Source organism: Crotalus tigris, unplaced genomic scaffold (assembly GCF_016545835.1).
Source record: "Crotalus tigris isolate CLP2741 ecotype Arizona unplaced genomic scaffold, ASM1654583v1 scf7180000017549.6302385, whole genome shotgun sequence".
Classification (NCBI taxonomy): Eukaryota; Metazoa; Chordata; class Lepidosauria; order Squamata; family Viperidae; genus Crotalus; species Crotalus tigris.
Genome location: NW_024096467.1, coordinates 2117569 through 2134563, shown reverse-complemented (window position 1 = coordinate 2134563; position 16995 = coordinate 2117569). Strand labels below are relative to the sequence as shown.

The 16995-nt window shown below is 35.4% G+C and overlaps 1 protein-coding gene across 9 annotated transcripts in view; it reads left to right on the top strand.

Moving 5' to 3' along the window:
* The window catches only part of MECOM (MDS1 and EVI1 complex locus), a 541277-nt gene that overhangs the window by 506359 nt on the left and 17923 nt on the right, over positions 1-16995 (top strand). For 5 of the 9 annotated variants that reach the window (XM_039337445.1, XM_039337438.1, XM_039337480.1 and 2 more), the window contains 4 exons: positions 2059-3421; positions 3659-3745; positions 6872-6959; positions 11363-11389. In XM_039337445.1, the coding sequence (XP_039193379.1) occupies positions 2059-3421; positions 3659-3745; positions 6872-6959; positions 11363-11389 (1565 nt within the window). The remainder of the gene's footprint in view (positions 1-2058; positions 3422-3658; positions 3746-6871; positions 6960-11362; positions 11390-16995) is intronic. The other 4 variants (XM_039337462.1, XM_039337453.1, XM_039337497.1 and 1 more) reach the window with 3 other exon arrangements.

The window sequence follows — 16995 nt, the reverse complement described above, 5'->3', positions numbered from 1 at the left end:
TATCTTTCTTGTTATGATGGGAACAGATAGCTCTATGGATAAACATTTAAGACAGACAACAAGCAGGCAGGTTCTCAAGGGTAAGCATTATAAGAGCAGGAAGGTTAGTATCTGCAACGGTGTGACTGGAAGTAAGAGGACGTGATTACAGTTCATGGGAACCAAGAGTGCAGGATGAGATACATTCAATTCAGTTTCCTTTACAGGCTTAAAATAGAGCCATTGTAAATTATGTCAGTCTGAGTGAAACCACAAAAATAATTGTTAAGAGCGTCTTGGAATGCACAATGTTCATTGTTATACGGCTTTGATGTGTGAAGGGCAAGAGCCTCTTAATGTAGGCAGTTTACTAAAAATTTACTCTGCCAAGTTCTTCTTTGCTGGAAGATGTTGGGTTTTAATATCAAAGGAAAATGATTCCCTGTGCTTCTGAGAGGGTTGCCAGTACAATCCTAAGAAGTACCACTGTGTAAGTAGGCATAACATTACAACCTGAATTCCCTTGCTTTCTAGCTTGAGCCCCAATGGCGCAGTGTTTAGAATGCAGTATTGCGGGCAAAGTCTGCCTGCAAACAGCCAGGACTTCAATCTTGTTGGGGCTCAAGGTTGACTCAGCCTTTTCTCCTTCTGAGGTCAGTAAGATTGTTGGGGGAAATATGCTGGGATTGGAAACTGCCCAGAGAATGCTGTAAAGCACTCTGGGATGGTATGTAAGTCTAAGAGCTAATGCTATTGCTATTCATCAGTAGTCTCTGGAGAGTGACAACGCACAGGACAAAGTTCCTGTTGTTTTATTCCTGAAAATTCTTTACTGGTCTGCATTGTACTTGTTTTAATGCTAGATGTAGTGAAAGACCCTTTCAAAAGGTTGTCCTTATTTGCATTTGGTCACACTGCTGTTATCCATGCACCAGAAGGGCATAGTGCCGGACTTGGGATACACAGGAAAAAATAAAATACAAATAAAGAAGAACAGGTCCAATTGGGCAAGCTGAGTAGCGACAGAGTATTTGGAGAGGACAGAAGCCAAGAGGAGAGAAGTGGGATCACTAGCACTCTGAACAATATAATTCAATGTTATAATATTCTGTGTAAATTTTGCTTGCATTGTTTAAAACTGATTTTGAAGCCAACTGCAAGTTCCAGTGTTGCTAATCATTCATACTTCCTGGTTTTTTAAAAAAACACTTTTGATACCTGAGCACAGAAAATCTTCCAATGTTACACAATATATATTTTTTGATCTTTTAAGGTGGTGCTTATATTGGATAACTAAAGCAGTGGTAAAAATTGTATATACTGGGGATAGGATGACAGGCTGATGCCTATTTTCATGGGTAAAAATCAGATTCATTATGTATGCAGATTAATGGGGCAAATAATAGAGCCATTCGGGCAACCTGCAAGCAAGGATGAAAATAAAATCTCGTTCTGCAACTATGACTTGTTCAAGATCCCGCTATATCATGTTTTCATATCCTAAGGTGATCATGCAAAGCTCAATATACTTGTGAATTTACCAATTATTAACAAGCTGCTTAGTCAAACTATAAACAGTATGATATAATATACCCCAAAAGATGCCATAAGCAAATTGCAGCAGGTTACAGTAAGTATAGATTTTCCCGCAAATTAAAGCTGTGAATAACGATTTCTTTATTGGAGTTGATGTTTTATTCTGCTTTTCCCTGTATTTACTCTAACCATATTCTTTCTTTTTGGAGTTTGGAACTAGTTTTGATAGGATGCCTGCCCTTAGATTCATTATCGGGTATTACTAATAGCACAATCTTATATATGTTTATTCATACCTTGAGCTTAGTGGACTCTCTAAAATTACAGCCAAAAGTACCGCAATAGTTGTCCTTGCATGTAGGTAATAAATTCCATAATAGTTTTGAATAAGTGTAAGTGTAGTGACCTCTGAGCTGTAGTGACCTCTGGAAGTGTAAAACTTTTTCAGATGCTCAGGCAAAACAGAGGGATGGGATTAAAAATGTCTGGGTGAAATTACCATCAATCCTGAGATATGTTGTTGTTGTTGTTGTTTATACACAGGTGAGGTCTGCCATAAATCCTATACTCAGTTTTCAAACCTTTGCCGTCATAAGCGTATGCATGCTGATTGCAGAACCCAAATCAAGTGCAAAGACTGTGGACAAATGTTCAGCACTACGTCTTCCTTAAATAAGCACAGGAGGTTTTGTGAGGGCAAGAACCATTTTGCTGCAGGAGGATTTTTTGGCCAAGGCATATCACTTCCTGGAACCCCAGCTATGGATAAAACGTCCATGGTTAATATGACTCATGCAAATCCAGGCCTTTCTGACTATTTTGGCGCCAATAGACATCCTGCTGGTCTTACCTTTCCAACAGCTCCTGGATTTTCTTTTAGCTTCCCTGGCCTGTTTCCTTCAGGCTTGTATCACAGGCCACCTTTGATACCTGCTAGTTCTCCCGTTAAAGGACTTCCAAGCGCAGATCAAACAATCAAAAATCAAAGTCCCCTCATGACACATCCTCAGACATTGCCAGCTACCCAGGAGATTCTGAAGGCACTAAATAAGCACCCATCTAACCTAAGTGAAAATAAGCCACTGGAGCTTCAACCAGAGAGGTCCTCCGGAGAGAGGCCACATGAAAAGATCAGTGACCAGTCAGAGAGTAGTGACCTTGATGATGTCAGTACCCCCAGTGGGAGTGACCTGGAGACCACCTCTGGCTCTGATCTCGAAAGTGACCTTGAAAGCGATAAAGAGAAATGTAAAGAAAATGGTAAAGTGTTCAAAGACAAAGTAAACTCTCTGCAGAATTTGGCTTCCGTAAATAATAAGAAAGAATACAGCAATCATTCCACCTTCTCACCATCTTTAGAGGAACAAACTGCGGTGTCAGGAGCTGTGAATGATTCTATAAAAGCCATTGCTTCTATTGCTGAAAAATACTTTGGTTCGACAGGACTTGTGGGGCTGCAGGACAAAAAAGTCGGAGCCTTACCTTACCCTTCCATGTTTCCCCTCCCATTTTTTCCAGCATTCTCTCAGTCAATGTATCCATTTCCTGATAGAGACTTGAGATCGTTACCTTTGAAAATGGAACCTCAATCTCCAGGAGAAGGGAAGAAGACTTTAAAGGGAAACTCCGAGTCTCCCTTTGACCTTACTACTAAACGTAAGGAGGAGAAACCACTTACTCCTGTAACTTCAAAAACATCAGTTCCATCAGTGGCCAGCCAGGACCAACCTCTAGACTTGAGCATGGGCACCAGAAGTCGAGCCACTGGCACAAAACAGACTGAGCCTCGGAAGAACCACATCTTTGGGGAAAAGAAGGGAGATCAGGATCTCGAATCAAGGAAATCCTCTGATATTTCCTTACAACATGCAAGACCTACACCTTTCTTTATGGATCCCATTTACAGGTAATCCACTTGCAAGGATTGTTTGGTTTTTGGTGTCTCACGTTATCAAAAATGGCTTGGGGTCCTCAAGCCATTTATTATTGTAAAATTGTGGAAATAGTTGCTATATGAAATGAATCTTAGATATTTCTTACCTTAGCACAAGTTAATGTTTTTTTTTTTTTTAAAAAAATAATTTTCAGAAAAAGAATGTATTTAAAAATTGGCAGTCAAATTCTGCTTTTGTTTGCAAACTAGAAATGTCAACCTTCACTGCAATCAAAGGCGTTTCACCCAAGAACTCAAAACACATTGTACCATAGCAACCCAACGTGGAACCCAAGGGTAAAACTCTGTCTTTATTTGTTTGTAGTTATTGGAAAGTATTTATCCCCATCTGCTATGCAGAATATACAGCTGATGTCAGAAGAACCTGCATGACAATTCTAATGAAATTTCATAGCAATATTGTTTATTATGCCAAAATCAGGTTGAACTCCAAGAATATATAAGGAAATGCAGAATCTCCTAAACAGTGTTTACTTATGGATTTTCCTCTGATTTCCTTTTAAAATTATTAACAAAGGGATTTTACTTATCAATTGGGTCAATTTATGTAGTGCTGACAGTATCTTAAAAAATATGCATAGACCTTGCGGGTCACTTTTTTCTAAATTTTGAACTTTTCATTTATTTAACTGTTTAGGATTTAGCCACATCTCTTTCTCTCTCTCTTTCTCTGTCTTGCTCCCTGTCCCTCCCTCCCTCCCATCCATCCACCCATCCATCCATCCATCTCCAACATTTGTCTAGATCAGGGGTGTCAAACTCGCAACGTCATGTGACATGTCGTGATGTATCGCAATTTTTTTTGTATTGCCGGCAATGGGGTGGGCACAGTTTCGGCATGACACATCCAGCCTGCAGACCGGCAGTTCGACACCCCTAGTCTAGATGATTTGGAACTACAACTGTCAGAATTCTCTCTCCCCACAATGGTTAACAATTCTGGGAGTTACTCTCCCTAAACATAAGAAGCATAGCAGGTAGGAAAAATTCCCCAAGCCCATGCAGAAAGATTCAATTGATATCACAGTTCAGAATTTCTCTGGGTTACCAATGTAAAATGTAAATGTTTCTATTTTTTCATGCTTTTTCTCATACAACAAAATGATTTTTGTCCTTCATAACCCAAAGATGAAGAAGCTGATTTTTAATGCAAAGAATTATACAGTGGTGGCCAAAATTGTGGAAACCTTTTGGGAAAAGTGTACAGTAGAAATGCCACCTTGGGTTAAGTTTCCACCAATTTTTCTTCTCATTTCTTTGCAACTGTAGCCTTGTTCACTGAATAATACTATTTTACATCGCTTTATGGGCAACCAATCAACTCTTCGCACCATTACTTTAATTTTATTACGTTTTACAAGCTCACTAAATGAAAGAACACAAAAAAACCTAACCAACTTGATAGCTGACAAATGTCCTCCTCCCAGCTTCAATACATGACATCAATAACTGAATCCTACTGTGATCTGATTGGCTCATTGCCAAAACAAGATGACACCTGATTGGCTCTCTAAACAATCATGCTCATTGGCTACAATCAGATGAAGGAAAGCTACCTCATATCAACCTAAGCAAGTTGTTCTTCCTTTTTCTGGTTATTTGGCTGTAACTTTTCATAGAATACAGTAAAGATAATTGAACAAACTTTGTTGCATTACATTCTTGATTAAATAATCTTTCCATTGATATATAATTTTATGGTACTACTCCAAAAAAAGTGGTGTTATTAGCCATCAAACCTCAAAAATACACTTTTCCCAAAAGGTTTCCACAATTTTGGCCACTACTGTAGTTTGAAAGGTCTTCAGGGAGACCCTAGTGCAATGACATTAACTTCTAATGATATCTTTAAAAATCAGAGAAAGTTGCCCATTGCATGATTTGTTGGAATGGTTTAATTTCTCTCCAATCATGGTTCTCTATAGAAGGCATATCATTTCTCTGGGCTGGATTACCCAGTTACTCATATTAAGCAGAGTTACCAGTCTTCGCAATAGCTTACCAGTTGAATCTTTCAAAAACAGTTTGTTTTCACTCAAGAGTAAACTTCCTGTTTAGTGACTCATGCAGCAACACTCTCTGAGACAATTTCTTGGCCTTAGAAATCATTCTTTTATTTACCTTTCTTTCCCTTCCCTTCCCCATCCATATCTATCTGTCTGTTTGTCTGTCTGTCTGTCTGTCTCACTTTAACCTGAAATTATAAACAAGGATACATTGCTCTCAGCTTGTTGTTTTCAAATCTTCAGATATTTACTCAGGGAATTCAGACCTTATTTCTAAATAGCAGGCCAGTGAAATTAGTTATGTTTCTTCCACAAATCTCTTTATTTCCATCACATAGCACTGTAGAGGTTGGTTACAGTAGTGTTTATTGTTTAATCTTTTAACTGTAATCAAAATCTGGCAACATTAATGTTTTTCTTATTCTGTAAATGATTAGCAAAGCTTGGAAGAACTGTGTGATGAATTAATCATTTTGTTTAGAGGGAAACAATATGATTGGTAGCTGAATCTTTATTCAATTGAGTGTGAAATATTCAGAATACTCTGAATATTTGAGAATTGGGTATGATGATGATGATGATGATGATGATGATGATGATGATAAAAAAAGAAGGGATCAACCTAGTTTTCCTTTGGTTTCAGTTATGAAGGTTATTTCACATAAAAGGTATCCTGCTCAGTTTTAGTATAATTTGATAGTATAATTGCCATCTTTAAATTATGCTTAGTTCCAATTTCTTATATACATATATAAAATTACAGTGTCAAAATTTCAGTATGTTCATTAGTGAAAATTAAATCAGCCTTTTCTAACCTGGTGCCCTTCACACAGGTGTGGAAAGGCTGGTTTACAGGATGCTCACTATCCATTTATTATACATATAGTCCTTGACTTACAACCATCCATTTAGTGACTGCTCAAAATTACAACAGCATTAAAAAAGAGAGAGACTGGTTTCACACCTTGACCATTGCAGTATTCCCATGGTCACCTGGTCAAAATTTGGACACCTGGCAACAGGCATGTATTTATGACAGTTGCACTGTCCCCAGGTCATGTGATCACTATTTGTAACCTTCCCAGCTGGCTTCCAGCAAGCAAAGTCAATGGGGGAAGCTGGATTTGTTTAAAGATCTCATGATTCACTTAGCTGCAGTGATTTGCTTAACAACTGTGGCTAAAAAGGTCATAAAATGGGGAAAAACTCATTTAACAACTGCCTTGCTTAGCAACAGACATTTTGGACTCAGTCTACCTGCAATAAACTTGTATTTATTAAAATTATTCCTCTTTATCTTTCATCTATGGCACTAAAAAAAACCCTGCTCGATCATCCAATATTTATCCATCTTGATTGAATCATGACAAGATCATTCTCATTTTAATGTTTGCAGAGTAGAGAAAAGAAAGTTAACTGATCCACTTGAAGCTTTAAAGGAAAAGTATTTGAGACCATCTCCAGGGTTTTTATTTCATCCACAAGTAAGTATTTTTTAAATATACTTATTAAGACTGTAAACAAACATGTTGATTCACAGGCACAGGTGCACAGGAACAACAGGAATTTTAGCCAAGGTCAGATTTCCTAAAAGGCAATTTTTGGTGACTTGAGACAAAAAAAACCCCTCTTTATGTAGCATTGTTTTAATCTTCATGTTGTTTTTGCAGGAAGGTTACAAACATAATTTAGACAACTGTCAACTGTCTGCATGTACTTGGTGTCGGTCTGTGGCTAAATAGCATCTGTTCTCTCTAAAATACCCTGTCATTTAGGCTGTACCTAAATATCTATTTTATTGGACCTAAAAAATTATAAGGAAAAAAATTCAAAACCACATTAGGCAATAGCCAATCTCTGAATGCCACTATAGTCTTCCTTGTTTCTCAAAGTCTTTAAAGCCAATTCAGAATCTATACCATTCTCTGTTTGCACCTCCTAAAATTTTGCAGAGTTAGATCAAGTCTCAGCCTCTGGAATAGATAATTAATTCTGTATTTGATGCTGTTGCACTTTCTAAGGAATAAAAATTGGAAAACAGCTTTGTCATAAGCAGATACATCAGTTTGGACATAAACCCTGATCTGCTATGTAGCTTTTAGCTGTAAGTTTATGTGCATCATAGATTATCTTGTATTGCCATAAATTTGCCTCTTTTTGTCTGATTGAGTTGATGTAGCTACTTCTGGACTGCATTAATATAGCAGCCTAGCAAAAGAATTGGGAAAGCCAAGGGAAATCATCAAAACAATTAAAAAACAAAAATTAGAATATTTTGGACATGTGATGCGACGCCCAGAAAAATACGGCATACTCCATTTAATCATCCAGGGAAAGATTGAAGGCAAATGAGGTCCAGGCAGAAGAAGAACATCATGGCTTCAAAATTTAAGGGACTGGTTTGGACAAAACTCAGAAGCACTTTTTCGTGTGGCTGCTGATAAAAACAGGATCGCCAACATGATTGCCAACGTCCGATAACGGACATGGCACAAGAAGAAGAAGAGAAGCAAAAGAATTAGATTTTTAAGATTTAGAATCAGAGCCATGGTCATCAGACCGAATTGGGTCAGGTTACTAGCAACCATAGAATTCAGCTAGTTATACCATTAATAGTATGCAAAGTTGTACAGCTTGATACTCAAATTTCCTTTCACACTTATCTGCTCTAAGTAGATAATAGCTTGGATCCAAACTTAGTAATTGCTTAGATGATTAAAGAAAACTTCATACTTTCTTCTTGAATTCTGGCTTAAGGTAACCAAGACAGAAATAACCATTGAACTAAATGAATTAGAAATATTCAGTAACCAATGCTTTGAGAAAGGTAGCATAATATAGATAAAATTAAGAATTCTTTATAGATATTTCTCTTTCATTTCTATAGTTGCCAACCACTGTCCCATTTTGTAACTCACCTGTTTTGTATCTTTGTAAAAAATATTGTATATAAAACTGTTGCTTCTTCAGTCATATTTTTGACAATAAGATAGATGTTTAGGTATGACAATTAAATGTAAGTCAGTGAATGAATTTGTAGATCGTGGTAAGCCAGGATACATTGTATTTGATTTTGCATTAGTGTGGATCCAGTTGTAAAAGGAGGTTTGTGGCTTAATCTGCTATGCAAAACCAGCCAATCACAGTCTAGAGAAATGTGTGAATTAGTGTGTTATAATAGCTAGATTGCTGGACAAGAATGCTAGATCATGTAGTTCAATGGATAATCTCGATTCACTCACAAATTGTCTGCACAGCCTTTAGACATTATTGACCGGAGCATATATGGCAGGGGTTCTCAACCTTGGCAACTTTAAGACTTGTGGACTTCAACTCCTAGAATTCCTCAGCCAGCAAAGCTGGCTGAGGAATTCTGGGAGTTGAAGTCCACAAGTCTTAAAGTTGCCAAGATTGAGAACCCCTGATATATGGGAATTTTTTTAGTATGAATCAAAGGCGGGAACTAAAGGCATTTCTACCAATAAAACAGTGATACTAGTGATATGATGTGGGCATTGGTATGGAAGTAGCACCAATTATATTTTGCCTAAGTCATTCTTTTTAGGCTGATCAGTTAAGTATCAGATAGCAATTTATTTATCAGAGTTCAACTTCCAGTATATTAGGAGATCTCATGGAAATCAACATGTCCTTTAAACAGTTGTAGGAAATGGGATAATTGCCAATGGTGCTTCACAGAATTCTCAGGCATTTTCCTATATATGTTTGATTTTTTTTCTTTGTTTTTTGAGAGAGAGTATCCTGCCTGTTTGTGAGCCTGTGCATAAATTCATTATTCAGTTTCAGCCTTTTCCAGTCTGGGCATCCTGAATATATATGAACTTCAATTCCTAGAATACTCAGCAATGGTTACCTTAATGGGGAATTCTGTGACTTGAATAGAATACATATGGAGGATGCCCAGCTTACCAATATCGTGGCAGAAATCCACATTGAAGTTCATTTTTCGAATTTTGATTCCTTGATCAAGCTGTGGTCATGACAGAGAGAGACAGGGGGTGTCATCTCCTTGAACTGTTTTGACTTGAGCCTCCTCTCCCAACCAAATTGTTTTGGACCTTTTCTTTTTCCATTGGAAGTATTTTATGCAAGACAGCGTCTGTGAAAAACTCATTTTAAAGTATTCACAATCTGTCTTACCATATTATAAAATATACATGTGATTCCCCATTGTCCTGGGAAAAAGTTACTCCACAATATGAGAAGCTAATCAAATGCTAATAAAATAACTTCCTCTGTAAATGACTTATTATACTTTATAGAACAAGTATGAAGTTCTCAGGCTTGTTGCTGGTCCTAATTCCTGATGTTTTGTGTATTCATTCACTTGCATTCTTTTTCTGCATAAGCTCTTGGAGCTTTTTCATATATCTGCTCTTCTGCTTTATCTTTTTCCAACTCACATTCTATGAAGCAGTCTTGCATTGATAAGCACTCAGCAAAATAAAGCACAGCAAGCAAATAAAACATTTTGCAAAGTTAGGGAGCTGTCACAAGCAGCTGATGGGTTGAATTGGGGTTGGGGTGGGGGTTGGTTCATAGTGTAAGTTATACAATTGCTGCAGGTTATAATTTAAAATTTGATATCTATTAGTTAATGGAAGTGAACAATAAGCAATTTCAGAAAAAAAAGTCTTTATACAAATGTGGATTGGTTGGCTTGTTTATCAGTAAAGAAAAAAAAAACAAAGAGACCAGAAATGGAGTCTAATTCATCCAATTCATTCTAATTGGATGACTATTTGGAGGAATGGGAACAAAAAGGAAGAATGGAAGAAAATACACCATTCCATTATCCATTCTTATAATAATTGTCAAATTGTTTATGTCTGTCTTATCTTCTGATAGGTTTATTCGTATGAGTACAGTAAGGGCATTGCTGGTTGCAAAGGCAGAATTTCTCCCTGTGTTTATTTTAATCAGAGCCATCCCTACAATTAAGAAGCATTGGCTTCATGTAGCATTTCATTTGCTATGGTATTCAGAGTACCAAGGAAAGACAAAACTATTAGTACACAGAATTTATCCTGTGCCTTCTAAGCTAATTGGAATGATTACTGCATTGTGGGAGCAGTATTTTTAATTTCAGGAAACAATTTGTCTGGAGGGAGGCTCGGTGTTTGGATAGTATGATGATAGATAGATAGATAGATAGATAGATAGATAGATAGATAGATAGATAGATAGATAGATAGATAGATATAGATATACTGTAGAGATAGATAGATAGATAGATAGATAGATAGATAGATAGATAGATAGATCAAGATATATTTAATAAGGCATTTTCACAGATATGTAAGTGCATGATACTTATATAAAGGGTGAATTATTTTGCTAAACAACCTTCCCATTGCCCCAATGTTTATATCTTTAGGAAATTGTTAGAACTAAACAGTTTAATTTGTAATATCTTTTACAGTTAGAGCTAAAACCTTTATTAAAAATATTATATAAAAAAGAAAATTATTTGAACTGAGAGGTTAGAGTTTAAAAGAAAAGCACACGCTTTAGATTTCAAATCACATGTAGATTTTAAAAGTTGTCATTTTGGAGATAGCTTCCTCTTTAAAAATCCTAATTAGCAACATCCCTTTTCTTTCATTCATTCTTTTGTGAATCAAATTTCTATCATCTGCTTTATAGAATCCTTCACCATGGTTATTGATGATGCATGACAGCTAATGTCTCTGCAGATTGTAAGTGACCTTTGCTTAGAAGGATGACCATGTTAGTCTCTGTAGCAAAAACAAAGAATTTTAACACCTGAAAGTCCTATTTATTGTGACATGAATTATGCAGTTAATGCAATAACGAATCCAAGTGCAGGAATAATCTGTTGTTTCTGTTTCAATTTTGCTCCCAGTTCCAAATGCCTGATCAAAGAACCTGGGTAAGTTTGTTATTTATTTATTCAATTTAAATATTGTAAACAAAATTGAATAAGACAATATAATGCAATAATAATATGTTCCATGTAATACATCCATTTCCTCATCAATGATTTTAGCTTTCTTAAATAATAGCAAGGATTTGTTTTAATTTTCATCGAATTACTCAATCTTTTGTTAATTGTAAGTTCTAATAAAAGGACGTTTACTACAAAATACTGTACATGAAAGTTGCATAGTTTTTTTTTCAGATAGATTTGTTGAGCCACAAAACTATCCAAAGCCCTTTGCTTACAGCAGTCTTAGTTGTGCATGATATTATTTTCTTCTGTATTAAGATTAAATAAAAATAAAACTCCCATTGCTGATTACAATCAACCTTGCAAAATTTTAGCAAAATTTTCTTACTAGATTCCTCAAAGACTTCAACATTGTCAGAGCTTCTAATGTACTGTCTTCACTGGAAAAGTAATACATTCAGAATCAGCACAAGAAATGTTTATGACAATTTGGTTTATGATAATGTTTGTCATAAATGTTTTATAAAATTTGCCAAATTTCGTATTTGCCAATTTCAAATTCCTTGGGAGGCCTGGGCCCCAGATTTTGGACACATTCTATAAGTTAGCCCAATTGAGATACCTTGGTTCAAAAATTGTTCCCCTATGATGCACCCATTTGCTTGGTGAAAGGTTACAGGAATTAGAGTTTTGGTAGTTTTGATAACATAAGAAAATATATCTGGAATACTGGAATGGAGTATTTGTCTGTCTATTATCTGGTGGGATTAATTATGTATTCTACCAATGTGTAATCATTGGGATTTTGTCTTGGATTTTTTTCAGAGTAATGCACAAAAAAATGCATTAAAATATTTAACATTCCTGTGAATCACACTGTGTAACAGCTCTGTCCAGATATCTTGATATATAGAACATAGAATATAGAATAACAGAGTTGGAAGGGACCTTGGAGGTCTTCTAGTCCAACCCCATCCAGTCTCTTTTTGAAAGTCTCCATTGATGGAGCGCCCACAGCTTTTGAAGACAAGTTATTCCATTGATTGATTGCTCTCACCATTAAGAAATTTCTCCTTAGTTCTAGATTGCTTCTCTCCTTGGTTATATGTATGCTACCATATTATAACATCAGAGGCTCTCACCTTGGATAGAAAATTTTACATTCAAATATTCCTTGACAGGAAAAAAAACATTTCAAATACAACTCCACACAGTGAAAACATTTTGTAAAGTACCATGGTAATACTGCTAGCATCTTACCCCTTACCTGGCAATCAGATCTTCTCTGCATTTACAGGTTTGAAATTTAAAATAAAATATAAACAAAATCCCAATTGAATCTCTTGCATCAGCTCCTATTTGTATATACTCGTATAATTCTTATTTCTTTGACAAAGAAGAGGTTTTCCTTTCCCATGAATTATGAAGTTCAACATTCTTGTGATGCAAGCATGCCTTAGTATAAATAAAAACGTAGGATCATGTAATGGGAACCATAGCTTACAAAACAATATTAAATTATATTGGCTATCTGTCCTTCATGTCCATCAGGGTTTTTTCTATGCCTTTTAAATAAATTCTAATATGAATGTCCAAGGTTGATAGTATCCAACCTGATTTCTGAGAGCCAAATGAATACAAACAATTCCCTACCCTTAATTACGGTAATGTCTGCTTTTTTGAGCTCTCAGTAGTGGGAGTGAATGAGAGTCCATATAGATTTGCGTCACCCAGCTATTTATGGCCTCTTAGGGATTAAAAGGGAAATAGAAATGCAAACCACTTCCTTTTCTAAACATTTGGGTGCAGATACAATCAACTCTTTATTTGGTTAATCAAAATTAAAATGTTGCATAATATATACTTTTTTTTAAAAAAAAATCACTAAATACAGATTAGGAGCAGAGATAGTTTCATAATATGGCAGGGGAGAAATTAAAATCTTTCCTGCCACCTTTCCCCCATCATATATCATTCATAAGATAAAATGCTAGACAAAATGACATTATTTGCTCTGAGTTTCCTATAATTCAGAAGCATGTTGTGGGGCTGAATATTGTTTCTTGATATTTTGGTTCCTCTGTTGCAATTACTCCTGTCGGAGGTATATATGAGATAAAGAGGACAAATGCAGATATTATTCCTTTAGCCCATTTTCTTTGCTCTGTAACTCTAAATTATTTCTTATATATTTCCTGCTTCTTAAAACTATTTCAGTTTAAAGTCCATAAAAGTTTAAGAGTCTTTTGGAGTTTATTTTGACAATAAAGATTAATTTAGATTAGTTTTTGGTAGAAATGCAACAATAGGCTTGCAGGTATTGCTTAAGAAATGCAGCTTGTCCCCATGTCCTGATAATTGTAGGTAGATTATTACTAAATAGGGATGTTTGTTCCAACTTCTCAGTCTATAAATATATTAATAGACATAATTTTCACTGTTTTGTCAAACTACCAGGTTTGTTGTTGATCCCCAGAGATGTATTATTGGATACTTTAAAAGTGCTACTTTAAAAGTGAGAAAAAGCAGTTTTCTTTCTTTTTCTGCATGGCGTTTGAAAAATGTTTCAAAGGTGGTACAGAGAATATTCAAAACCTGAAATGTCACTGTAGTGTCCAAAGATTTATACATATCTGTTAGGCACTTTTCCAAACTAAAAAGTTCCAATTGCACATTTTCTAAATATATAAATTCACAATCCAAGAATAAGAGAACAAAGAATTGAACAGGAAAGAATTCTTGCCAAAATTCCTAAAGAGCTGCCATTAATCAGTGGATGGACAATAATCTTTCCACAATACGAATTATTCACTCGCACACACACACACATACACACACACACACTACACAACTATCTTGAATTTTGCCACTAATTTCAAAAGGTGTATATTTTTTCTTATCTCTTATCTTATGGGATACACAGCTTTCCTCTAATTTTGAGCAAGAATTCTTTCCTGTTCAATTCTTTGTTCTCTTATTCTTGGATTGTGAATTTATATATTTAGAAAATGTGCAATTGGAACTTTTTAGTTTGGAAAAGTGCCTAACAGATATGTATAAATCTTTGGACACTACAGTGACATTTCAGGTTTTGAATATTCTCTGTACCACCTTTGAAACATTTTTCAAACGCCATGCAGAAAAAGAAAGAAAACTGCTTTTTCTCACTTTTAAAGTAGCACTTTTAAAGTATCCAATAATACATCTCTGGGGATCAACAACAAACCTGGTAGTTTGACAAAACGGTGAAAATTATGTCTATTAATATATTTATAGACTGAGAAGTTGGAACAAACATCCCTATTTAGTAATAATCTACCTACAATTATCAGGACATGGGGACAAGCTGCATTTCTTAAGCAATACCTGCAAGCCTATTGTTGCATTTCTACCAAAAACTAATCTAAATTAATCTTTATTGTCAAAATAAACTCCAAAAGACTCTTAAACTTTTATGGACTTTAAACTGAGATAGTTTTAAGAAGCAGGAAATATATAAGAAATAATTTAGAGTTACAGAGCAAAGAAAATGGGCTAAAGGAATAATATCTGCATTTGTCCTCTTTATCTCATATATACCTCCGACAGGAGTAATTGCAACAGAGGAACCAAAATATCAAGAAACAATATTCAGCCCCACAACATGCTTCTGAATTATAGGAAACTCAGAGCAAATAATGTCATTTTGTCTAGCATTTTATCTTATGAATGATATATGATGGGGGAAAGGTGGCAGGAAAGATTTTAATTTCTCCCCTGCCATATTATGAAACTATCTCTGCTCCTAATCTGTATTTAGTGATTTTTTTTTTAAAAAAAGTATATATTATGCAACATTTTAATTTTGATTAACCAAATAAAGAGTTGATTGTATCTGCACCCAAATGTTTAGAAAAGGAAGTGGTTTGCATTTCTATTTCCCTGGTGCCCAAAAAGTTGGGGACCTCTGGTCTATCTGATGAAGTATCTAATCAATTCTGATTTATTTCATGTATGGTTACTTTTATCAGATTAGTAAACTTCTTGCTTTCTTGAAGTGGCTAAATTTTATTACACTCTCTGTGAAACTTGACATGTTCTGACCAACCAGTAACCTACCTACAATTATATGTTGCCTTATTTTATTTGAAATAAAAACTCTTTATTTAGTTGTTTATTTCTAGAATTCTAGTCAGCAATCATAACAAAGATTCTGTTTATACTATTCTCTGCTCCAATGGCCTAAGCTCATTCAAAATGAAATGCCCTATTATTTTTTTTCTCACTGAAGCAACATTTTTGATCTGATTCAAATTCACGACTTAACCATGTACACTTTAAACATAGGGAAGCCATTACTGCCATCAGTTGATAACTGACAGACTCTATTAAATTGGTACTTAGATGAAATAATGAAGATAAAGTATGTTAACCAGTGAATAAATGCTAGATAAACACCTAGCAGAAATCCTGGTCAAAAGAAATATCTCTTCAGGAGTGCTCAGATGCTTGCATTTCTGTTTTTAGAAACTAAGGATAGAGATATTCCCATTCTGAACAGTTCTGAGTTTGTGTGAGCTGTCATTGTTATAGTGATGACAATCTTGTAAGGTTTCCTTCCCCTTCAATTGCTGATATGCCCTCTGTACTTGAGTTCTGCCTCAGTAGCCTTCCTTTGATTTTCTTTGTCTGGGAACATCTGTTCCAATGGAGAAACTATGACCTTTGACCTCAAGTGAGGCAAAGAGCTACTCTACGAAGTCCAGAGAAGATTAAAGAAAAGCTGCCCAAATAGCTTTCATCCTGCTCTAGTGATTCTCAGCAATAACACAAGAGAATACAAATTGGTACGAAGACTCTCAGTTGGGCAGGGAAGGGAGAGAAACAACATACAAACAATCAAGTTCAACTCTATAGATAGAGATGGGAAAATCCTTTCATGGAATCAATTGATATTGATAAAATGGATGCCACTGGATTAGTGATCCAGCTCCACCTTAGCGTCTTTTGATATTTCTTTTATCCATTTTTAGCTTTATTCCAAGGTGGATTGATTCAAAAGTAAAATAGCTCATTCTCAATGAACTACTTAAAGAAGTTGGAAATTATGAAGAATATGGGGATTCTATTAAAAATAGAAGTCCATATTAGCTTTTATTTTTTTTAATGAATACTAAATATACTACACTCCTTTACCCTGGCATCCTGATGTGAGGTAATATTCTCCACTATGTTTCAAAGGCAGAAACCCAATTTGTTTTATTCATGTTGATGAAATCTCACACTACCAGTTCCCATATAAACTGTGTTGTTGAACAGGTAGCCTAAGGTTGTGTGCCTATCTTACTTTCCTTTTTCACTGCCATTATTTCTTTTTCAGACTCATATCAGACACTTCAGTTAAATATAGTTAAACCATATATTTAAATTTTATATTATCCTTAAAGAATGTTACTTACCATAGATATCTCTCCCTGCCCTCTCTAGAGAACTTCTATTTCGTATTCTTTCCATAGAAGTAAAAGACGAGAACTTGGACGAATACATTTGGCCTTCTCCATTGTATTACTAACACCATAGATAGTTCTCTCTTCTATAATGCAGCAATT